The 25,203-nt window shown below is 35.7% G+C and overlaps 3 protein-coding genes across 5 annotated transcripts in view; 1 reads left to right on the forward strand and 2 right to left on the reverse strand.

Moving 5' to 3' along the window:
- Positions 1-2,678, forward strand: part of LOC119085922 (gametocyte-specific factor 1-like) — a 37,949-nt gene extending 35,271 nt beyond the window's left edge. The window contains exon 2 of the mRNA XM_037196475.1: positions 2,358-2,678. Within this exon, the coding sequence (XP_037052370.1) occupies positions 2,358-2,585 (228 nt within the window). The 3' untranslated portion in view covers positions 2,586-2,678. The remainder of the gene's footprint in view (positions 1-2,357) is intronic.
- Positions 2,679-3,121: 443 nt separating this feature from the next.
- LOC119085913 (nicotinate phosphoribosyltransferase) lies at positions 3,122-24,795 on the reverse strand. Of its 3 annotated transcripts, none has more exons than XM_037196464.1 (10): positions 24,479-24,795; positions 19,979-20,360; positions 19,778-19,905; positions 11,616-11,928; positions 9,425-9,739; positions 6,055-6,320; positions 5,702-5,982; positions 5,515-5,643; positions 5,387-5,450; positions 3,122-5,327 (listed from the first exon to the last, which is right to left on the reverse strand). In XM_037196464.1, exons 1-10 carry the CDS (start codon positions 24,537-24,539, stop codon positions 5,314-5,316), a joined length of 1,953 nt encoding a protein of 650 aa, XP_037052359.1. In that variant the 5' UTR covers positions 24,540-24,795; the 3' UTR covers positions 3,122-5,313. The 3 variants fall into 3 exon arrangements, with proteins under 3 accessions (XP_037052359.1, XP_037052358.1, XP_037052360.1); XM_037196463.1 differs by having other exon boundaries at positions 9,425-9,742; XM_037196465.1 differs by lacking the exon at positions 9,425-9,739.
- On the reverse strand, positions 11,954-13,809 carry LOC119085914 (calponin homology domain-containing protein DDB_G0272472-like). The gene has a single exon (XM_037196466.1). The coding sequence runs from the start codon at positions 13,721-13,723 to the stop codon at positions 12,107-12,109; it is 1,617 nt and encodes a 538-aa protein (XP_037052361.1). The 5' UTR covers positions 13,724-13,809; the 3' UTR covers positions 11,954-12,106.
- Positions 24,796-25,203: the final 408 nt, after the last annotated feature.

A 25,203-nucleotide genomic window follows, 5' to 3' on the forward strand; every position in this document is an offset into this window, starting at 1 on the left:
ATATAATAGTGTGCGATTATAATGTGATAATAAATGCAAACATTGAATCGTTTCTATCCTGTAACAAATTCTTTTTGTTTTTTTTTTCATTTGGTGTTATACCGTCATATATCAGCAATAAATGTGTGTGCTCTCGTTTTTCTTCGATACACTACATTGCAAGCAAGCAAACAAGTAACGCACACACTAAATCTCCAACAATCGCGCTTCAATAAACAGCGAAGAGACTGACAGAGTTATACAAATTTCTTGAAGGATAAATGGAACTTCACACTGATCTATGAAACACCTAATGATAAGCCTTCTCTAAAGGTTTCATCAACGTAATTTGAAATATTCTCATTTCAACGTCTTGCTTAAAGTAAAACAGCGGTAAAATAACGTCCTGAGGAATATAATACACTCGTGCTAAGGCAATCTCACACCTAAAATCTTCTTATATGAGAGTGAAAGCAGTGAGTAATACTGTTTCGCAACACTTATTTTAGAGAAGACAACAGCCTCTTGTATCCAAATGTTCGATCTTTATCTTACATTAGACTTAACTGCACTGGAAGACTGGGTCAAGCGTAAATACGCAGAACGCTGGGAAGCATATAATGGAGGCGTTCACACGAAATGCTTTCTCCCTAAGCCTAACAAAAAAAGGGCCAAAGATTTGCTCAAAATGGACCGAAATTACATTAGAAGAGTAGTAGGAGCGGTTACGGGACATTGTGGGCTGAATCGGCACATGAATAAGTTGAGGCTTTCGGACACTCCGAGATGTTCCTCTGATCTAGAAGTAGAAACGGGTGCACACTTGATATGTGATTGCCCCAAATTCGGAGACTACGAGGTGGTTCCTTCGGAAATTGCTGCAATAGGACCTGACATCTTAGACAGGTTCCTATCGGCAACAGGAAGTCTGCCATGATTTACATGATGGGCAGATCTGTGTTTCGAGATCTTAACTGATCGTCCCAAACTGATAAATCTAACTGCAATTTTTGGTTTCATTAAAAAAATTAACAAAAAAGGATGACATAACAGGGTCGAACTCGTGCACCTAAAATTAACTATTTTCCAAAGGTTCGCTAAGAAAATCGAGAAATTTCCGAAAAGAAATTTCGTGAATTTCAAAAAACTGTAGAGAAGTGTCAATAAACACATCACCAGTATAGTATTATCAAGTCTGTTTCTTCTTTTGACTTAAGTATTTTGAACATCAATGAGAAATCATTTCCTTTATTCATTTGAATTTTCATCGCGCTTATTTTTGTTGTCATTGGACCTGTTACTCGAGCATCTAGTACCTAACTCGAATCTTTCCACCATCATCAGCTGACGACAACACTGTCATTAAACATTTTTCAAACAAACCTCTTGTCGTATCAAACACAAATTATTTTACGATCAGGGCGAACGAACGCTTTTATAATCAAGACACGGCATTAGGTGAGGAAATTAGTTTTAGTTTGGAAACTGATTTTTGTTGAAATGAAGTTTTGCTGCAGTTTCTCTGATTTAACGTTCGATCTAATTCGTTGCTTGAAATTTTTTTCAAATTTGCTGTTAACACTCGTTAATGTAAAGTTTCATTCAAAATGGGAACATTTGTGTTTTCAACCTTTTCCCCGAGGTCAGCACGACATTCATCATAACAAAGGATCAGTTGAGGTGAGAAAATTACTATTTCTCGCCTGAGTCGCATTCTATTGTTGTCAAAAATTTCTTAAACACGTGAAAGAACGAACCTGAATTGTCGCCCTATATGAACTCTATACCATCACGCATAGCTTTGAGCGAAGACAATAAAATGCTGATTCTGCCATTTCTCCTTACAGTATTCTAAAATTTGATGTAACATTCATTTGACATTGTGTTCGAGGTGCCAACACATTGCTGGAATTTGTTTATTTCGTTCAGTGAGCTGATTCGACGAATTTTTCTCCCTGAAAACAAACCAATATCGTGAACGCAGTTTCGAAGAGTAGATATTATCCGTCGAGTTTGGAAGGCCTTTGAGGGTACACTTGACGGCCTTGTCTATAAATCGAACGGATCTTTGTAAAAATGTTACTCAGTGTCTCTTATTGTATGAAAAGAAACCTAGATGTGAGATTGAGGACTGCTTGACCTTAGTCAAGTTTTCTCGACAAAATGTCTAGGAGCCGAACTTTGCCTTCTTAGGTTTTGTATCTGCTCTGTGCGAAGTTTGTAGACGGAGACTTTATGATTTAAGATAAAACTGAAGAGCTACAACGAAGCTCATACCAGCAGCCACTCTATTGTCAGTAACAGCATCTTCCTGTTTCTACGTCTGTCCATCCATTTTCATAATCCTAAGGTTCCATTTTACTTTCATCCAAATTTAGATAACGACAATCATGGATGAACTGATGGAGTGTCCGTTCAATTCTTCGCATCGTATTATTCGACACCGAATGCCAATTCATCTCGTCAAGTGCAAGAAAAGCTACACCGGTCCACCGCTGGAATCATGTCCATACAACGCAATGCATATGGTACCGAAGGAGAAAATGGTACCACATTTGATGGATTGTCCTGATTATCACATAGCCCAAGGCGTAGGGTCGGACTAATACGTTGGTGACTCGAGAGTGACATTTATTGTAAATTCGATTTAATTTTAAGATGGACATGTAAATAAAGAAGACACTGACGTTTCAAGTAAAGGAAAATGTTTTTTTTTATTTCAACTTTTAATTTACATCTTCGGCTAAAAAGTCCGTCATTCTACGTAACAATGTTGTGTGCTCTTTGCAGTGTACTTTACAAAAATAATTTTTTTACTTTGTGTATAGACTTTGGAAATCTCGGAACGTTTCTCATAACATTAAACGAAATTCATTTCTTTACAAATCTGGGCAGTGCAAATATTAGGTCTCTCTATCAGAGACAAAGACAAACTAAATTTCCACTAACAATTCAACGCCAATTTAAGCTTTGACCTTTTCTTTGGTTACACCGGTCAAAGCAATTTTCACACGTTCAACCGAATGGCTAATGATATTTGCTCTTAAAATACTAAATTTCATCACAAAATTCAATGTGTTTCGTAAACCTATATCTGCAGATTGACTAAATCTGTCCAACTGTTTAAACGTTTTACGTTTCACTAACTCACCTAAACTTAATTAAATTCGTAATTAAAGTAGAAGTTTTTGTTCATTTATATAGCTCAAGCGTGAGATTGTTACTTTAGTAAATTTTGTATTTGTGTCTGATGTTTGGTCTACCACCGTTATGGCTCACAACATTTTTAAGTGCCAAACAATTTCAGAAACAATTTCAGTTAAGTTCAATTCCCCTTGAATCCTTTCAACAATTACAGCCGAGGGCTCACAGTCAAGTGCCCAATTAATACAAAAGAAAAAAATTACTTTTTACAGACGGCACGGCATGCATAATATTAGTACTTCATTAGTAGACTCGCTTCTCAATTTTTAAGAGAACACCAGACAGAGCTGAACTAGTTCCGTCCGAAACAGCTCATAGGTATGTGACACTCAGGATGCAATAGATTCTTGCCTACCCGATACCGACACAATCATCTGCGTTTAACATCTATAGGAATAGTAATCTGCATGAAAACTCTTTGAGACACAAGGGTCTCAGAGTATTCTTAGATTTTCACCTTTTAGAAAGTTTATGGGATCGTTAATGTAAAAAGCAAATTATTTCGCTCAAAAAAGCCCAATTGAATTTCACATTTCAAACCCAGCCGTTTACTAGAATTGTTTCTGTTATCACACAAACTCATGTAAAGCATAAGGTCTTCACATTTGAAGTTGCCACGAAAGTAGTGAAACGAACTCATCTTTTACACAACAAACCGAGTCAAACTGATGTGTTTGACAGAATGCGTGCATCAACTTTGATAAACACATATGATCCATGATTCAGCTTATAGCGAGCTTCGGACCCATCAGTCTGCATTCAGTCGGTGGCTACAGCTAAATAAGACCTAACGGTCTCAGAGCATTTTCTTTCGAAATTTTGTGCATTTTAAAACAATTCTGCGAAGATTGTCGTTTTTTCTTCTTCAAGGAAATGATCACAATGACTACATACAGTCAGAGGCAGTGAAATTTCAGCATGAATTTGCTTCGGCTGCTTTTCGGCTGATCCACACATACAATCAAAACTGCCCTTACTTGTTCAATGGTTGAAGCTAAAACACGCACGCGCGTTGTAGTGGTAAAACCGTATAAAGACGTTTAAACCATTTCGATTGTATGGATCAGCTGGAAAACAGCTGAAGCAAATACATGCTGAAATTTCCATAGACCTAACTGTACTATGAAATCGTATTGGATATGTAGTATAGGCCCTATTGATTATAGAAAATGGTGCTACCACGATCTACCAAATATCCACCGTCATCATTTTTCATCACATGATAGCTTCAGGACTGGCTATCTTGCGAGCGATCGGTCGATCTCTGAAGCGAAAGTCAAAATATTTTTACCGGCATGGCCGCCACTTTTGCCATGCCAAGTCTGGATAGCCTTTAGACTCGATAATATAGACATCTATTGATGTATACAAATCTTGAAGTTCTCTAATTTATCTGGCTACCTTCTGCTGTGTTGCGGATGCGTTAGAAGTCTTAACCATTTACAGACGACTAGGTCATCTCATCTGTTATCGACATGTTGCGTCGACTGCGGTAGGTGAGAACGAATCTGCGAGAACTTAAAAATTAACTCAACTTAAGTAACATCCGTCCGAACCAAACACCAGGCTAAACCAAACGAACGAATCAAAAATCGTTGACCGTACCCATATCATTCAGTACGAATAAATGTCTTAGGGTACTGTATGTTGTGAGCTACCAACTAACTTATTCAACTATAGACTGCGATCAGCATGCTAACAAGCAAAATAAAATGTAAAAAATGTGTAATTCGTGGTACAAATAAGAAATTGCTTTGGTTGTTGTTAAGATTATTTTGGTTTCCACTTAGTTTAGTGTGTGATTACAAGCGCCAAGTAACGGCTACGAAACAAAATGTCGCGCAAGTTTAAAGAACTAATCGAACCACAAACTTGTGATTCTTAAACTATTGTTTTTACACTCAAGTCTACAACCCTTTGACACTGTCCTTCGGTTGGTAGATCATACCGTTCTGCCTTTTTTTTGTTAAATCAAGTTCGTTCACAATTCCCTTACATTCTAAATAAATTTTGGATTTTAAGTTCGATTTTGTTCCGGAACGTAATCTTTTACACAGACGACACGCACATCGATATTTTTTTGATTGATAGGAAAACAACAGGCAAGTACATTTTCCCGGACGGAATCTATCATGAAAGCTCGCCTGCATAGAAGGGAGAATATTAGTGAGAACATTTCGGATTGTTGAAATAGAGGACATACCAATCGGAGCATTCTGCAGCCATAAATCGTGTATGAAACTGTACAGATCGTCACTGACGGCAACCTATTCCAGAAGACGTTCACATCATTGATAAAACTTGTTCGGGTGGATCATATTTCGTGCTTACCTTGTAGGGAGTTGGATTCAAATTGCGTTTGTGATCACTTCTCAGCATCTCCAGAGATCGTTTCACCTTATCTCTTGTCTGTTCCAACGTGGCCCGCGGTTGCGTCAAGCGTCCCTCTTTCCAGTACACCTAAATCGATTCAACTGAGTTAATCTTAAGAACCCCAATGCCCTCCGGTTGTATTCACCTTATACAGTGGTTCCACGCGAGACGGAATAACATAGGCCCGTTTCGACTCTTGGAATGGATGTCGACATAACACTTTTTGACCGACTTTCGGTGCATCCTCCGAATCTTTTTGCAGTAAGTCAATGAGTGCATGACCATCGGCACTGTACAATCGATATGCATTCTTATTGCCCGGCATTGTCACCTTTTCCACGTCTTGACTTAGCTTAATTCGTGCCTGGCCGTTAATTTCCACCAATTTATAAACGCAACCGAGTGCAGGTTGTCGCTGACAGGTTACTGTTTGCAATAAATAATTCGAAGCAAAATTAGATCCCGCATCGCAATCGTAAATGGATTCTGAAACCTCACCCAAATGTGTTCCGATGCCGAAACAGTCGATTTTATGGCCCTGTTCATTTAAGCTTAAAATTGTCTCTTCGTTGATGTCATTCGACGCTACAATTGTCAAAGTATTGAACCAAGGTATTTTGAATTTGACAGCCACCTTTTCGAATGTCTCACGAGCCAAACACGACAGATACGCTAGATCACCCGAATCTATTCGTATACCCAACGCTCGATAACCCTGATCGTTTAATGCTAAAGCTACTGCACAGAAATTCAAAAGGCCGCTCCTGAAATATTGAAAGTTCAGCAATTAGATTTGGTGGTACGGCGATTAAAGTTGAATTGATTTTCTATAGAGAGATGGTAAAAAAATTATTCAAAAAGGAAAATAAAAAATAAAATAAATCGAGAACAAGTAAAAACTGCAGCTTCTAAAAGTGCTACAGTGCTATCGACAGCCAAATGACACTGAATGTCTAATACAAAAAAAAACAACACGACAACAAATGACAACGAATAAAATGAACTTGTGAACCTTTCATCAGACGATCGCGATCATAAAAGTCATTCCAATCAAATGGATCGAAGAATGGCACAGTTTTCAGCTATTTTCGCCCAGTCACACCGGATTCTGGTCAGCTACAAACCGTTGTACTGAAATAGATTATTTGATGCGGTTGTGGATCGTAATACGGATTCTGTATTTGATTCATCGAATTTGTTCATCTCGCACACCATCGTAAGAGAAGCGTTTAGAATGAGGAGCTATTTTACATGCACTAGCTGGACAATAAACGAAATATTCCTGACTGTCATCTATTGTCTAATGACTAGCTCTGGTTAATGTGGTTCTTTATATATAGTAAAATACATGTGAAAAATTGAAGTACAAGATTTGAAATCAACCGATTAAAAATAATTGATCGATGGACGTAATAGACCCGATAATAATATTGGCGTCAAATGCTTACTGTATGTAACAGGTTAAATACTCGGTGAGTGATGCACTTATTGGACTAGATCCTACGGAATTGAATTGACCAAATGAAGAAGTGCGTCACTCCTCGCTATTAAATAGCCTCAATACGAACAACACACACTCTACGGATAATAACGGCAGAGTCGATGCTTGATTTTTGCAAGTGGTTCCAGATGGTTCCGGGTGGTACCTGTGGTCCAATCGAAAAGTGATGTATGGAAGGTGCCCCTTATTTTTAATAATGTACAAGTCGTTCATACATCATTTTGTCTAAAAACTTCAAATTTAGCCGATATAATTTTGGGTCATTTTGACTCTGCCGCTATTATCCGTAGAGTGTGTGTTGTTCGTATTGAGGCTATTTACTCGCTATTATGTTATGGAAATGAGAGAAGACCATAAGAGGACTAAACCACTGAGTTCAAAATGGCTTCAGGAATTTGTGCCTGTAATTTTCAGGAAATAATAGATTGTGGTGGTCGTAAAATGTCACATTTACATCAAGTAATGTTCTTTAGTCCATTAATATTGTGAAAACAAAAAAAAAAGTTTTTGTTTCGAGAGTGTAGTCACCAGAGACAATGCAATTTCCAACTTTTTTCACGAGTTAAACACAACGTTTTTCACAAAAAAGGCTTCCGATGTTTCAACGGAGGGTAGAAAATGACTACTTTCTCGCTTGCGTTTTGAAAATGTTTTCTACGATTCGATTTCCCTCGAACCCATCGTTTCGTAGTAAAAAACTGAAAAATTGCGCAGTCTTCACTGAAGACTCTTCAGCCAATTTCAGTGAATTTATTGGGTAAATTGCTCTTAAAAGAAGAACTTTAAGTTGACTTAACCACTCCACAGACTTAAATTTAGTAATAATATTAGAAACCCTAGCTCGAACCCTTAACGTTCAATAGGATTACTGTGTCTACATCACATTAACAGTCCAAAGATTCTCACAATTTCTCAGTGTATGGTGATTTTTACATTTTTTAGACCAAATGGTGAATGGTGATCGTTTAAATGAATTACAAAAAAAGGTTTTGAATGATCTCAAAGCGTATAATGTGAGTACTAAATCAATTCTACATAAATCATGCAAAACGAATGCATTTTATTTACAACAGCCGATTTGTAAACATCAAAATTATGTATTTCTTTCTTTAAATACATCAAGCCATGCACTGCTCTCTCGGAGATTCTATCTAAAGACACATACACACAGACTTAATATTTTTACAGTAAAATTTTGTTTCATTTTTTTTTAAATTCCATTGAAGAAATATCACTGCCAATATTGTTGGTTCCTAAACAAAAAAACAAAAATTTCTCCACAATCCACAATTATGGTTGTTAAAAATGATTCAACTTTTTTTGATAGGTAAAACCAATCATTGAGAATTAGCAATTAACAATTGATAACCATTACATACCTCTGCCCTGGAATTATGATTGTCGGGAAGTCATTTTGGCAAAATCAAAAAAATTAAAGGAAAAAAGTTTAAAAAATGAAAAAAATGATTGAAACTTTCACAGAAACAGTTTTCACAGCAAAAAAAAAAACATTTGGTTAAGAGTTAGTAGCATGCACAACGAAAACTAGGGCAATTTGTTATTGAAATGGGAGAAGTAAATATACAGACGAAGTGAGTAATGAAGATCGAATGAGTTATGTTGTTTGAAATGGAAAGGTGCGAAATTTGTTTCAATCTGAATCTTAATAGAAGACTTGACTTGAATTTGGTTTCAAATGTTTTTCATCAGAGTTATGGCATTCATTCCACAGTCAGTTATTTATAGATGCGTCTATGGACCGTGGGACGCTATGTCCAATTCAATTCTAAATCAATACTTTTTGGTATAGTTTTACGAAGGAACTTTGAACGTTTTCAAGACATTCTTGCATAAGAATTTTTAATTTTTTTTTATTGAAGAGAAGTTTAATAAAAAAAATAATTTTTCGATTTCCCATCAATTTGAAAATTTCTCTACTTCGACCGAATTCAAAGAATGAACAACAAAAGCAGTGGCTTTTTCTATAAAACCTGAACTCTTTATTAACAAATCTAATAAATCTCGACCCTCATATTTTCCGACCCGTATATATCCCAACCCGAACCCACTCTCCACGAACCTAATACGTTAAAAACTGTACAAAAATTGATATGATGTCTCACAATTTCAAGTGCCAATGGTTCAAATGCATCCATATCGCAGGCCTAGCTGATTTTTCTTTGCCACAACCAATTCTTCAAGTAAGTTTCAAATTCAGTTGGATTGACTATGTTATGGAAAGGTATTATTAACAATGACAAATGATTATGAAGACGAAACGGACGTAAAAAACGTTAAAAAAAATAATTAATAAAAAAACGAACGAAACGTCACTCGTGCTATTTTTACTAAAATAAGAATAGTTACCTGAATGACTTCCCGACAGTTTTTAGCAGTTTGGTATGCGTTGAAAGCATTTTATTAGATTGACATTTATGTACAGTACCATCATCCATTTTGTTAACATCATCATTATCACCGTCAACAATATTGTAACTAAATTCCCCATTTACTCTGTCCTCTGTACACGAATTTAACGGATTTTCATTATTCGACGCATGTTCACAATTTGAATTTTCATCAACTTTGGCATTTTCTATTGGCACATTCAAACCATTTGTATTTACAATTCCATTCGTGGCATGGGTTGAAGGATCATTTATCGTTGAATTGGTTGGTTCACTGCTGAAATTAGTTAGTTCAAAGTTTTCAACAAAAAAAAAAGTAATTCTGCTGATTGGAAATCAAGTGATACACGCGTCTAAATGAACTGCAAACCCGTAACACTGACCCAGTCGAAAATGGGAAATGTTCCAACAAAATTTGGATATTTCGGAATTTGGTACAGTCACCAATTTTGTTAATATTAAGAACCGTTTAAGGTGAAGAAACACCGACCAAAAATTGTAATTGCCCATCTCAGTTGGTGTAATTGACAATTGCTGTAGAATCTTCTTCTTCTGAAAGCTTTATTTTTAATTTAGACTAGACGAAAGTACCAATTCGCGAAAATTCAATTGAGTAGATCACTCATCCATTTTTGTGAAAGTGACCTGTTTTTTTAACCTGTCACAGACGGCAAGCATATTAACAGTTTTACTATCTGGTCTATTACTTCATTTGATCGAAGATTTTCAGAGATTGATCTCAGAAATCTTTTACTTCATTTGTTTTGAACATGCTTTTCGCTATATAAGATCTCTTTAGTCAGAGCTTATCGTTTATTATTACTGTCGTTGTCGATAACAGATGACAGCCGTCTGTAACAGGTTGGGTTGGATGCAAAGTTTTTAAAATTTACAAAAAACAAAGAAATGAGTTAGTGCCACTGAACTTGAGTTCGTTGAAACAGCTGCTAAGTCAGCTGACCCAGTCATTCATTTTTTCAACATGAAGCAAGTTGCACTTTGGATGTATTTAGATCATCTAGGCAGATCACAATTTCGGAGAAAATAATCAGAAAACATTTTAACGAAATGCATCTGTTATAGACACTCCTGCCATTGTTTCGACTGCTTTTTCATAATTGTTTTCCTTTGAGAACTCAATCATCCCCTGTAATTTCTGATCTGAGAAATTTTGGCATAGAGAGGGTTTCTGTTGAAAAGGTACCTACCGAAATCGGACACATTTTCATTTCATTATTTTTTGTTAAACTATGTTCGTTGATATCGAAAACGTAGGTCAGCAGCCTTACATACTCAATAAAAAAATATTCGTGCTCATAGACATTCGAGTAGGAAAGCTTCTTCCAAACTTACACTTCAAAGGAAAATTAATCGCGGCTCTTCCCATGAATTTTCGGTGTCGTAAATCTAAAGCCAATAGCAATCAGGGAAAACCGTTTTCCTGCATATATCCGAGTGTAAGTGCATTTTAAACCCAATAAGACAATAACTCCCCGCACGACTACGTTTCAGAAAGCTTTCATGAATCTGCATTTTGATCATCTCCCAATAGCCACACAAGCATCTAAATTTTTTTTTTGTGGTAGTTTTGGCTTCTGACCTTTCAGGGTACATATAAAAAAGTCAGCTGGAAAATGCGTACGATTCCGGTAGGTACGTTTTCAAAAAAATTCCTCAAACTAATGTCCACCTTGACAAACAAAGAGAATTTTTCCACCATTTCAGGAAAGCGAATGAAATAATTTTCAGTATAATCATTCACCTATGATTGTCTTCACAGTCTACAAATTTTGTTTTTGTTGAAAGTGTTAATACCATCGAGAGGCTGTACTTACATCAAATCAAACATTATTGAAACAAACATTTAGTCGCTAGTACATTACATACTTTCAGCACAGTTCATAATGATAAATTACGTGGATTATTAAATTTAGTTCAAGCGTTGTTAAGTATACCAAAAATCATAAATGAAACTAAAAAGGAAATCGTTACTCAACTGATACCAGAAAATGAACTCGTCATTTTCGCTTGTTTTCGATAAATTTAAGTCAAATCAAAAGGAAATCCCATCGCTTCAAACAACAAATGTTTTTTCAACCAACGAAATTGTGTATAATAACCGAGAGAGTTACGCCTAAAAAGCAAAATACCTCTTGACATCGTACGTATCGACTAAAGCCATGAATCCATCCGGAAATGCGATTGCAAATGAAACCATGGCTGCCAATTCACCTTCGCTCGACTCTTCCGTTGATATTTCCATCGTTTGTGACAAAGCGTTTCGATGGCCGATTGCCAGTTCCAATAGGTCGCGCAGCGTTCCGTGTTCTTTGTGTTTGATGTTTCGCGTTTTCAGCTCGGCGAAACCGGAAAACGATGTAATATATGCGTGGGCGTGGGTGCCTTTGACGGGAATGTTGAACAGTTTTCCCGCCAATACGTTGGATGTTCCGTCGAATCCGCCTAAAATTAAATTAAAAATTATTTATTAAGACGAAATGCCAGAGGATTTGAGGGATGTATTCAGGGTTTTTGGGTTTTAAATAAAAGGATTTGGTTGGTTGATACGAATTTAATTTGGGAGAAGGTGTGACGAACAAAAACCGAATTAAAATTTCCGAGCGCACGAAGCTTGTTTTGGCTAGCTAACCAATTTCGATTTAATTTTTCGTTTAATCTCTCGAATGTCTTCTAACGGCATCTTTGCTTCTTCCATTTCTGCTAATTTTGCGTTCAGAACACTTTGTATACTTGTCAACTGTTCTTTCTGTCGTTCCTGTTCTTTGATATAATCGACTTTGGCTCTTTCTTCTTCCATTTGTTTTTTCCGTTCCTTTTCCTTAATTTGGTTTATAATCTCATTTTGTAGTTGTTCTTTCTCCACCCGATTCCGTTCCATTTTCCTTTTTTCCTCCATTTCCTCGGAATCTATTTTTTCCTTCAACTGCTTGAGAGCCACTCTCTCTTGCTCCTTTTCCATTTCCTTTTTTCTGCGAATTTCTTGCAACTGAAATGCTCGAACATCTTGCACGTCTTTGTGTAATAGTTTCCGCTTCAGCGCATCTTCTTTGGCCTTACGACGGAATTCTCGTTCTTTTTCTTCTTCCAGACGTTTTATATTTGATTCACCTTGTTGGTTTCTAGTTTCCAGAAGTTTTGCTTGTATCATGAGCAATTCTTCGGCTTTCCGTCGCTTTTCTTCTTGTACTAAACGTCTTGCTTCTGCCATTTTTTTCATTTCCTCCTGTTTTTTACGCATGTGTTCCTGAGCCTTCAGTTCCATGATGCGTTCTTCTTCTAGAGCCTTATTTTGTAACGTTTCTCTCAGAGCTTTGAAGTTTTCAATGTCTTCGCGTGTTTTGAACATCTGTTCTGTTCGCTGCTTTTTCTCTTGCTCTTCCAGCATAGCGAGCTCTACTGCATTCGCGTGAACCTCAGCTTTATCCATTTCTAGAGCCTTTTCTGCAGCCATCTTTTCTGATAATTCCTTTTGATTGACCCGATCCTTCAAGCTCTCAGCGAGTTCGGCTTTTGATTGGCGCCGTTTCAGAGCATTTTCCGATTCCAATTGAAGTGCCTTCGCACAATCATCTAAAATAGATTTTTCCAAAAACAAGTTGTAATCGCGTACTTCACGTTGAATTTGGTTCTTTTCTGCAATTTGGGCGGCCCGAGTAAGCTGACACTTTTTCGAAACAATCAATTGGTTCGCTCGCCTAAATTCGGCCGTTCCTTCAATTTGTTCAATACGTGCTCGATCTAAAATTTGTTGTTTTTCAGCAGCATCGTCCGCTTCGTCATCCGAATTGTAGTTCGCTTTAATTTTGTCCAATTCCTTTAAATGAGCTTTCCTCTTCTCACATTCCTCTTCCAAATATTTCATTTCGTCATATTTTCGCTGCAGTTCGGATTTCTTTTCGTCGATTGTAACCAATTGGCTTTTAGCTGTAAGCCGGTTAATTTCCTTCACAGGCCATATGGCCGGATGTATGTTGACTGTTGTTGGCACTACCAGATCTCTAACACTTTCCTGATATTTGATACGCACCAACTGTACTTCACTGTCTTTTTTCAGGTGAATCGGCTGTCCATTCAATGTATGATTACATTTTGATGGATGATGTTGAGTGTATGATCCAGAGGTAAATCCTTTTTGTGCAGCATATTTACCAAATTTGACTCTGGCGTTTTCTTTGACAAAATTCCTTTTTGTCTTATTTTGTCCATATGAAGATTGGGAACCTCTCGCGACTAACATTTTAAATTTATTTTCTGGCTATTGACGAGATCTAACAAAAAGTATAGACAATAGAAAATGGCCTCCTGTAATCTGATTTCAAGTTTGATTTAATCTAACTAATAAATGGTCTTTGCAGATCGGATAATGTGGAAGGGAAGTTTTGGAGTATAGTATGGGTTAATAGTTCTAGAAGATAAGAAGATTCAAACTTATTGGTACTACCCATTCGAATAAAATCAAAAATTTGATGAATTCACAAGTTATCTACTTATTGCAATCCACTCGCTCCAATAACAGGCACAAGAAAAGATTTTTTTAATGGACATTTGTCCACTTATTTTCTATGGACCGCAATGATTAGTGGTTATATGTTATCGACAACGATAACCTGAAAAAACGATGAGCTTTTCATGTTGCTCTGTTATGTAGTATAACAAATGAAGTAAAAGATTTCTTATCAAACACTAGCTTTAAACGAGCGAATTAATAGATAAAAATGACAAAATCATCGTACGTTTGCTGTAGAAATATAATCTGATGATTGCACACATTTGTATGTAAAGTAAAACTTGATGGCTTTCAGCCTGGTGTTAAACTAATGATCCATAAATAAGGAATTTTTTCTTAGCTTAATTCCATCCATTTCAGAAAACTTATTACGCAAAAAATCCAAAGTTTACAATGGAGATAAGAGGTTTTTGCTGATAATTAAATTTTTATTTAAGCGTATCATCGCCACTTTCCTATGATATCACATTCACCATATTAATATAGTCAAGGCTACCTACATTATACAATCTCTAACAATGCGAGAATTTGAAGTGCATTCAACTTCTGCGTAAAATAAAAATGAAAATTTGTCAGTTCAGTTTAATTTAAACGTAGACTCAGTTCACCCAGTTTAATAGAACTATATGATGCTTCAAGGTTCAAGGTTAGAGTCGAACGAGTTCGAAGAACCAACGACACCTAAAACATGATGAAAGTGGATCATTCAATGATACTATCATTGACTATAGTGAATGTGATCATTCGAAGAATTAGTTTTTATCTTCTATCTCGTTTGCCGGACAATCATCAAAATTGAAATATTTCAATCAGACCAGTGTAGGAAGAACTTTGAATGATAAATATAGTTAACAGTAAATTTCGTTTTTAGTGCAATGCGTCCATAACCGTCGTACAAAATAAGGAAAAGGAATGAGTAATGTCTCCCTGTTATACGCTTTTTACTTCATTCATTAAAAACTACTAAAAACAAAACCAAATCCGGTAATGACAAACTAGAGCCAACTAACAAAATTTCTGCAAAACTATGCTTAAAACTTTCGGTAGTTAAAGCCTGGTAACGATTATTCTACCAGCACTGTCCCATTAAATGAATAAAATAAATAAATTAAAGTATTCAAGTCAACTGAGTAAACTGCAATACCCGAGTTATACTTATGCAGTATTTGCACTACGTGGTATCATCACAACGACATACGACATTATGTATGACAAGGATAACTAACTCATTACTTGTTCAACGATAAAAAGAACTTTTTATAGTCTTACATTAACGGTTGCAGTTGCAGTCGCATGTCTCATCATGGTATTTATTTGCGTAAAATAGTTTTGTCAAACTTTCCTTCGTTAATGGTATGGAAGAAAAATGATTTATTGAAAGATCGAACATTTTATAAGTAGGAGAATTCTTGCATGAAACCGTTGCGTTTGTAACATTTGACATTCGCCATGTAGATTATAGGGAAGGGTAGGGTTATTCTTGATCTCTCCATGAGTAGCATCATTATAAATGACATAAAATTCTGAAGAAAGCTTGCCTTCAGCGCCCTAACTAAAACAACACGATGCATGTTTGATTGTAATAAACGAAACAATTCACATTAAAACCGTGAAGTTCACATTTCACACAACCTTTTTCATATGAACAGCCAGTATTTGAATAATATTACAATTTCAACAAATTATGGCCGAGATATAGCAAATTTGCGACAATTTGAATACAAACAAAGTAGCAAATTTTATCACGTTGTTTCCGTTTCCGAGAACATCCTTAACAGAAAGGGAAGGAAGGTGAAAAATGTCATTCCTTGGGCATAGTGCACAGTACCTGAATGAAATGTTTACGTTCTCTTATGTTGTTGCTGATCCGTTTTATTGACATATTTTATCAGTGGTTTGCGAGCATGATGTATATGGCCTTTAATACAATTTTAAGGTCAAAGATTTACGACTTTGAAAACATTTTGTTTTGTTAACTCATGTCGACTTACAGTTCTCACCGATAAGGAATCGTTTCAGATGGTTTTTTTTTTCTAATAGAGAGATATGATCTGCCTACAGAGAAAATAAACAATTCGAATGTTAAATACGATACTGCAATGAGAAAAATCACTTAATGTTAAGTAAGATAAAGGCTAGCCTAGCCTCTGACATTTCTAAATTAATAAACTGGGAAAGTGCAAGTACAAAAAAAAACGAATCATTTTTCCTTGAATCACACTACGGAAAATTGTATCTGCGTGGAATGTCGAGCCAGATCCAGTAATTTAAAGTAACATTCAATTTCTAAACCAATTTTCGGGTAAACTTTGTGGGTTTCAGAATGATAATGACTACAACAGCAGGTTCAAAAATTTCCGTGTGCTGGAAAGTGTTACCCACTAGCGCTTAATGTGACCTGTTTCTATTATTACAGTGAACGACATCTCAAATGTCTCACTGTCAAATTTTTCTGAGAATTTTATTGTGTCATTGCAAACTCACAATTACATTCTCTGAAAAAAATGACAGTGAGACATTTGAGATGTCGTTCACTGTATGTCTAAACGAGAACATAATCTATAATCTACAATCATAAACGTTTTGCTGAAAGAGAATGCTGCTCATTTCCTCTTCATTTTGTGTTATGTCACATTGTTATCTTACTGATCAATCAATCAATCGTGCATGGCTGATTTAACTAGATAAAGTGGGTAGTCTGGATGGGGCAAGATAACAAAATGAGATAAGTATGAGCAAACTGTTTTATCTGTTATTTTAATAATTAGAAAAAAAAACTTGAAATTTGATGTACACTTCACTAAGCGGTCTATTGAAACAGTTTATAAATTATTTAGCAAAATTTTGATTGATTTTCAACACTTTCCTTTCCCTTTAATCAGTGTTGCCATAGTTCCAATTCTAATCTAACTTTCGTCATTCGTTTATTTCGAGAACTTTGCCCCTTAAGACGATTTATTTCACGAACGTGCAAATAGCAAAATGGAATTGTCTGAAGTGTTTGAAGTACGAGTCTCGAAGTCCCGTGTCCCAATTCTAACAAATTCTGTTCCCTTTGTTAAATTTTCCAGTTTTAAATGAGTTCTATAAGAATTAAGTGTATGACGACATTGTCATGGATGATGTATGTTCATTTTAAGGGATATCACCGTCGATTGGACGGTATTTTACTTGTTGCATCAGTTTTGAATCGTTTTGAAGTGTCCCTATTGTTGAACAAGACCTTTACTAAGTATGTTTGGTCTTTCAAATATTCGAATCAGTTTCGTTTACACAGAAATCGTAAGTCTTTGTGTTATGGTTCACAGCTAAAGCTTTTTATTTTCGCAAGTCAAAAATGCGGCTACTATTTTATACAGCGAACATCTAGTTTCTATATCTCATTCGTCGATTGTAACAGTAATATTTTATTGGCTACATGACACCTCCTCCTCTCAATGCACAACCGTTAACCTTCATATATGGAAAAGCTAATTCAATTTTATAACATTAGCACCGAAACGAAACTTATTTTTCCATTGAGCTGCTTTTCAATCATCAATTCGTATACATCAATTTCGATAAAGCATAAAATTAACGTTCAGTTGCCACGAAAAAGAATACACTTTCACCTCAAAACTGTAATCACACAACACGATCCAAAACTAACCCTAAAAGTGGTACGCAAAGGTACCGAATGTGTTGCTGCTGTTGTTGGTGGTTGTTTTTTTTTCTTCCTTCTGTGAATATTTATACACATGAATTTGTCCAATTCTCTACTAGGAAAAACACCAATCGTAACCCTGAGACGTCTGTGTGATACAACCAATGAAAAGTTATTATAACATGAGCCGACACGTTTTTTTTTATTAATATTATCGCTAGTGCTCTATTATGATTGATATAAATTTTGCCGAAAAGAAACAAACATGACGACAGACAATAGAAACTTCCACTTTAATCTATTTACAATCCCCATTTCGTTTCGGGAAATTGGAATTTTTGGTAAAATATTCATTTTGCTGTAGAATCGAATTTCTCTTGATTATAGCAGAGTAGAGCTTTCGAAACACGTGGAGACTTTTTTTTTGTTTTTTTTTTTGTTTTTACCATTTTACGAAAGTGAAAACTTAGCCAAATTTGTATCAGCTGTTTTTAGCGCTCACTCTTTGTAATTCAAATTTAGAAGGTCTTAGGTCATGCTAGAAAAAAGAAGATGAGAGGTGAATGGTCTACAGACCCAATGAAATTATGATAACATTTGCACAAAATCTGGATCAAGTCCCTTGGCTGTCTTGACGAAAATGAAAATTTTCAGAGAATGACACCCTTGGGGCCACTTGGACTAAAAATATATATAAATAGCGTGAATAGTGTAACACGCTTAGAGAAGGCATTCTTATAAGCATCTATCGAGGCATCTATACTATATCATCTGTTGCCAGCAGCAACGGAAAAAATAAACGACGACCTATGCCTAATACGATTTTATATTGCAAAATGGGTGTGCCAAAACTAATGAAGTAAAAGATTTTGTATCAAACGAATACAATACCATTTAATACATTTAATACATTTAATACATTAAACAAGAGAAGTAACAGATTGGATTAAATTATTACATCGTGATAAAGTCTGTCAAATTGTCAAAATAATTTAAGAAATCACATGGGCACGGGGTCTCTGGAGACTTTACTTCACGATTAACAAGACTAGGGGTGGGGGAGTACCAGATTTTTCCAATTTTAATTAGTGATAATTACCGGTCGAATTGTACCAATACTAGGCCATAGGTCCACTTCCGCATCCGTTTGTACTACAGGTCTGTTTCCGAGACCCATTTTGTTTCACGAAACCTAATAATTTTGCTAACATTGGGGCAGTAACTCTTGAGCCCTTTAGATGAGTGAATTAGTTTGCAGATGAGTATAAACGTATCCTGGCGGTTCAGATACTCAGTAGGTCAAAATTCTATGGTTAATAGACCGAGTCTATTCACTCCTCATTAAAAATTGGATGTCGGTCTTCACTTGGTCCTCATGATTCTGAGCGAAAAAATTATTGGAAAGTAAGTCGAACAGTTTCCCTTCAAATATATGGGAATCTCTGCACAAAATGAAAGTAGTAGCCCAGGAATAATCACTCACATTTTCTACCTTACGAATGTGACTACCAACATTACTGATAGAGATACCGATCCATGATAACCTACATACACATTCAGACAGTAAATTATTTATTTGCAGAAAATAAAAGTATAATCCCCGTACCTCCTTGTAGAGTAGTCTGTACATTTATGCATGCGATGTTTGAAAAATAGTCCCAACGCCTTTCGAGTCTATAGTTTTTGCGTTTTGTTGTTGATATGTTTTCTATCGAATTATTCGATTCGAATGATATATATCCAGATGTGCGTATAAGCTTATCAACGGATAAATTGATTATCATATCAAAACTGGCAGCAGCGTGTCTCCCATATTTTATGTATTGTGTACAGAGAGACGCTGATTTATTGTTATTGATCATATTTAATTGAAAATGTATAAAGTTACCGTCGTCGTCATTATGCATACACATCGATTAAACAATTAAAGTCGCTGAGAATTTACATTACGTATAAAATGGAAGAGCGCGCACCGTATATTTATGAAAGCGAACCGTTTCAACTATAGAGGATTTACAATTCAATGTCTAATATGAAGGTGAACGATTATAAATTATGATTATACGGACAAGACATCATCATCCGATGCTAGCAATCAGACCGATGTCAACTGGTAATTAACATAAAAAATTCAAACTCACCAATGTACGAGTACTTCGACGCCGATAGGCCACCATCGGGACCTTGTGCTCGCCTTAAACCGAATTCTAGTAATTTTATGTGTTTGCCAGCAACCATACGATATCGTGCTGCGTTTGTAGCCATTAGACTGTTGGAAACAAATGAAACAAATTGTTCGTTAGAGTTGTGCCAAAATTTGGATATTTTCTTGTCATCAATACCTTGCGTAATTGACCAGAGTCAGTAGCGTTGTTTCTAGCAGCTGCACGATAATGAGTGGACCCTCAACTCTGATTATAGGCACTCGAGGAAAGACCACCGATCCTTCTTCAATAGCATGAACGGTGACTTGTTTTGCCGTTAGTTCGCTCAGATAATCGAAGAAAGCATCTTCAATTCCTTCGGGTAGTGTCTGTCTCAGGTATTCGATATCACCGTCGCTGTAGCGAAAATTGTCGATGAATTTCAAGCACTCGTCCAAACCAGCAAATATTGTAAATTCGCCCTCGAAGGGATTTTTTCGGAAATATAAATCGAACACACTGGAATCGTCTGTTTTACCCGATTTCCAATAGGCATAAGCCATTGTGATTTGATATAAATCTGGAATGGAAGAGAAAAGGTTTATTGCGTTGAACACTTGTTTTTGATTTTACTTCGGGTCAGTGTGGTTTTACAACAAATAAAATTTGATAGAAACAGCTCGCGAAACACTAAGAAGCTTTATTAGACTCGACCATTACACCCGTTTTTGCATTCACTCGATTTTTAAATTTTTCGCCATATCGACATCGAAATATATAAAACTTCTTACACACCTGTCACATACGGCTATTCATCTGTTATCGATAACAACGACAAAAATAATGACAGTCTCTGGGTAATATGGTCCGTTATATGGTAAAATGAATGTTAAAACAATTGAAGTACTAGATTTGAAATCAACAGATTAAAAATAATTTGATCTATGGAAGTAATAGACCCGATAATCATACTAGTCAGATGCTTGTCGTCTGTGACAGGTTAATCGTACATTTGTTGACGAAATTTATGGAAAAACATTAAAACAGAACAAACGAACACCTGTTTAGATTGCAAAAAATTAATTGAATTGAATTTTCATAGCTCTTTCGAATTGACTTCGTCACACTAGAGCTACGCAGATGTTTTTGTATTTATAATCACTTTGAAACTGAAATAAATGAAATAAATAAATGAGGGATGTGACCCACCCCCAACTATTGCAGTAGTTATCGTAAAGTTCCTCAAAAGTGATTGCATATTTTGTCGGAAACGTACACACATTTAAACTAAAGCGTTTCCGCTAAAACGCAATTTTTAAGATTACCGCCGACATTTTATTCCTACTGGGTCATCTGTTTTGAAACTCAGATCACACCAAACTACAATAATGTTTACATGATTGGTCATAAGAAATTTTTCATCATTTTGGTGGCTTTGACCAAAGTTCTGAAAGAACAGGTTAACACATTCAAAATAATTGCGGCTTGTCAACTTTCGGCAGCCTGGACTTTACTTTAATAGTTGTGTAATACCTCCAAATAAATATCTAAAAATCTAGAATTCAGTTTTGGATTTTTAGATTTGGAGCCTTTCCTCGGATTACCGCAATTAATTTAAATGTGTTAAGACAACCAAGGTTCTGAAAGAACAGGTTAACACAACTCTGAGTTGATCACGAAGGCGGTGACACACAATTGCGTCAACGGCTGCGAAGTTTATACGTAAAATGGAACTTTACAAAAAGAAAATTTGAAATTTCGAGAAAAATATTTTCTTTAATTTGATTTCTCACACTATCTGTTTATAAAATTTGGTGTCACCCGCCTTCGTGGTTGTCTTAACCTATACTTTCAGAACCTTGGATGTAATTTGAGTGTGAAAGTGAGTGTGAAGTGCTTTTTCATGATTTTCTTTTTGTAAAATCTTTTAAATGTAACAATATTTTGAGAATGCCTGATGTACTAGATTTTTATTTTTCGTATTTCTGCTGGTATTTGATAAAAAACCGCGAAAAAAGTTGATTAGTCGCTTATTGAATTGTTGATGGTTTTTCCGTTCGGTTTGTGATTTTGTTTATGGCCACCGTGTGCGATGTTTTTTTGTGATCTTCAATCAAATCTGTGAAATTGTATGTGATAAAATGTCGTCCATCCAAGGACTTTTATGTGTGTGTCGGAAATGTTATGTTTTATGCCACACGCGGGGCTTATGCGGCATCAAAAGTCGGATGCTTGTAAACCGATGTAAAGAAATTGTGGAAAATGTTGACGATATTTTTCTCATTCGGGAAACAAAAATGAACATGAAAAAATTTGTGGCATGTCTATGAAAGCTAAGAATACGAGAAGTTATTCGTGAGCCAAAATTGACAAATGATCGACCGGAGCCTAAATGGAATGCGACGTTTGAACAGGATTTACCGGGATATGTGAATAACTGCAATTTAACAACTGAACAGATCGTTGGCAATGAATGAAATGAAGCGGAATTGCTGCTTCAAGGATTTCAGTTGCTACAAGGATAGCTTTTGACTTTGGTTTGTTTCAGCAAACAATTTTTTTAGTTTGAAGCGTTTACTATATAGCTCTTTGTGAACATGGGAAATTCACATTTTACTCGACATTTATATAGTTTAGACGTTTAGTTTCTTATCATTGACAGTCTTTGTTTAATGAACATTCAAAGTTCTACCTTTCACGCTGCTAACACCTACCATTTGACCTATTTCTCGCCACGTTCGGACTGTCTTGACTGTCTTCAGCTTGAAATATCTTAATTGAAAAATGTGCTCTGAACTAAATTGTGTAATTAATGTGCTCTGGGATCGTCTATTCTGTGTAAGCATAGGTAAGAATTTATTAAAGGTTTATGTGACACATAATATGTGTACAACATAAATTGTTGGTTTGTTTTCGAAACCACACATTAAAGTAGCAGTTTTATAACTTTTAGAACAAGATCTTTTCTACAATAAATAGTAGGTAACGAATAGAATTACCTATACAAACCACAACTTTTTAACCTCATACCTATAACGTCTTGCGTTTATTTAAGCTTTGAAGCAAAGAAGCGAAAAAATTGTGCAAAAGTTGCAGGAGAGTTTTTGATATTGACGAAAACTTCTACGAAAATATATAGAAAACCAAAAGAAATACTTTCCTGAACATAGTCCCTTTGTCTTACTATCTAATTTCTCTCTGAACTTCGCAAAAGTTCAAAATACAAAATTCGTTACAAGATTACATACTCTTTCGCCTAACTTGCAACCCCATTACTCGCTTCCGTACGCTTTTTACGAACTCTCCTACTCCCTTAGGGCGTCCAAGCTTTTTGAATGAGCCCATATAAACAATGAATTTATGCACGTTGAGTCATATGATGTAACTTTTCGAAGGAAACAGGATTCAACAAAGTGTTTTTACGCAAACGAAAAATTTCGAAATTGTTTTGCTGTCGAAATTCGTTCGAACACATTTTTTCCACAGAAATATTTCGGTAAAACTAACAGATGTGTCTCTGTCTCACATAATTTTCATTATTTACCAACTGTTCGCATAATAATTAAAATGTTTCATTCGAATAAACAAAAAAAACTGCATATAGCACAGCCGGTAAAAAAGATGAATAATTAGGGCACATCGACAGTAGAATTTGTGTGGAATTGGTGAATGACTGACGCAATAAAGCTAAAAAAACGTTGCAAAGTAAGTTATCCTTTACTCGGGACGATACGATGCGGCTTTGGTCACTACTGCAGGAGATCCTGACGAGCTACAATGATTGGCAAATCTTCGAGTACGAATAACATCATTTCAAAGCAAATGTTTTAGAGTTCTATTCGAAACGAATGGTTGAAAATAGATTGTCCTGAATTGCCTCGTAACATGTATAGGAACGTTCAAAGAATGGAAAATCCCTACGAAGCATTTTGTACGCATACTGCATTTATTAGATGCTATAATTACAATAATACAAAGTCTGTGACTATCCATATAACAAAAAGTGAAACAGACACCTTCACACAAAGTAAAGAAGAAAGATACGACAAGTGATAACCAAAAGATAACATGAAGATTATAAGGTTTTTTTTTAACACCAGCCGTGCCAGCCGTGACACAAGCTATTCACATTACATTTCAATTGATATAAGAAAATGCAACTTTGTCAATCTGTACCAATTAATGGGGCATTCAATTTCCATATCTTTAGTTGTATAAAGAGGACGAATAACAATGAAGAAAGAAAAAACTGAACAAAAGTCGAAATCAGTAACGTCTTAGAATGCGAATATGGTATCATTGACCTTTAAGGCTTAAACGGAACGAAAAAAACGATATGCAATCGGATCGTTTTTGTTTGTTTTTTTATTTTCTTGCTTTCGTTTTGTGTTTGTTTGTTACAAACGGTTAGAAAATATCCCGGAATCGGAATATCTAATTTATTGACCAAACAATGCCAGTTTTTGTGGTGTCTTATCTGAACAACATTCACGCATTCGAGTATAAGTTGATTCGTTGAGAAGTATACTTCAAGAGACGTACAAATAAAAATAAAACAAATCGAATCAAGGCCAATAAATTGTTCGTAAATCGACACAAATTGTAATTAACACAACTCTAAGTTTACATTTTTGATGATTTTCATAGCAACAGAGCACTTACATACACGTCAATAAATACATTAAAACAAAAACAAACCTGTTAATAGTGGTTGAACGACAGCATTCTGATTATGTGAATATCCTGGCTCTTCCATCATTGTCGATCGCGTTGTAGAATAAGACCGCGTAAGATTTATTAGTTTAAACAACAACCTGAACCGAATATTTCAGATCAAACACATAGCCACAAAATAGACCGAGTGAATAAAATTCCTTTTTCTTATCAATGAAAACAAGTTTCAACACTTTTTACATAACCTCACTACGAAGTAGTGAACTGAACGAATGGAAAGTCACCAACTGAATGGAACTGTAAAAAAATACGAACTGGAGAGCTCTCTTCAAACTGAACGACAAAACAAAAATCCAGTTGTATTTATATTTTGTGGAGTGGAAACATTCCTCGAAAATGAGAGCGAATCGAGCGAATGATAAGAGTGTGGAGAGACTTTCAAATAAATACTACGCACACGAAAGAGACTCACGAACGGAAAATACACATCAAAACACACGAACATATGTTCAGTGAGATGAGTTTTAGACGTTTTGGAGCACGTGAAACGTTATGTTTTGAAAGGTTGCATGAAGGTCATTAGTTGCACTGTCACTGTCAAAACTGTGAACAGCGCGGGTATGAATCGTTTGTTCAGAAAGAAATCTCTTGTTACGGTAGTGTTAGGGTGGTTCACGTTTGTGAAAATTATTTGAATCAAGTGTACTGTATAGGAATACTGAGATGCGGCTGTTATGTGAAGAATGTTG

Source organism: Bradysia coprophila, chromosome IV, assembly GCF_014529535.1.
Source record: "Bradysia coprophila strain Holo2 chromosome IV, BU_Bcop_v1, whole genome shotgun sequence".
In the NCBI taxonomy this organism is placed as follows: Eukaryota; Metazoa; Arthropoda; class Insecta; order Diptera; family Sciaridae; genus Bradysia; species Bradysia coprophila.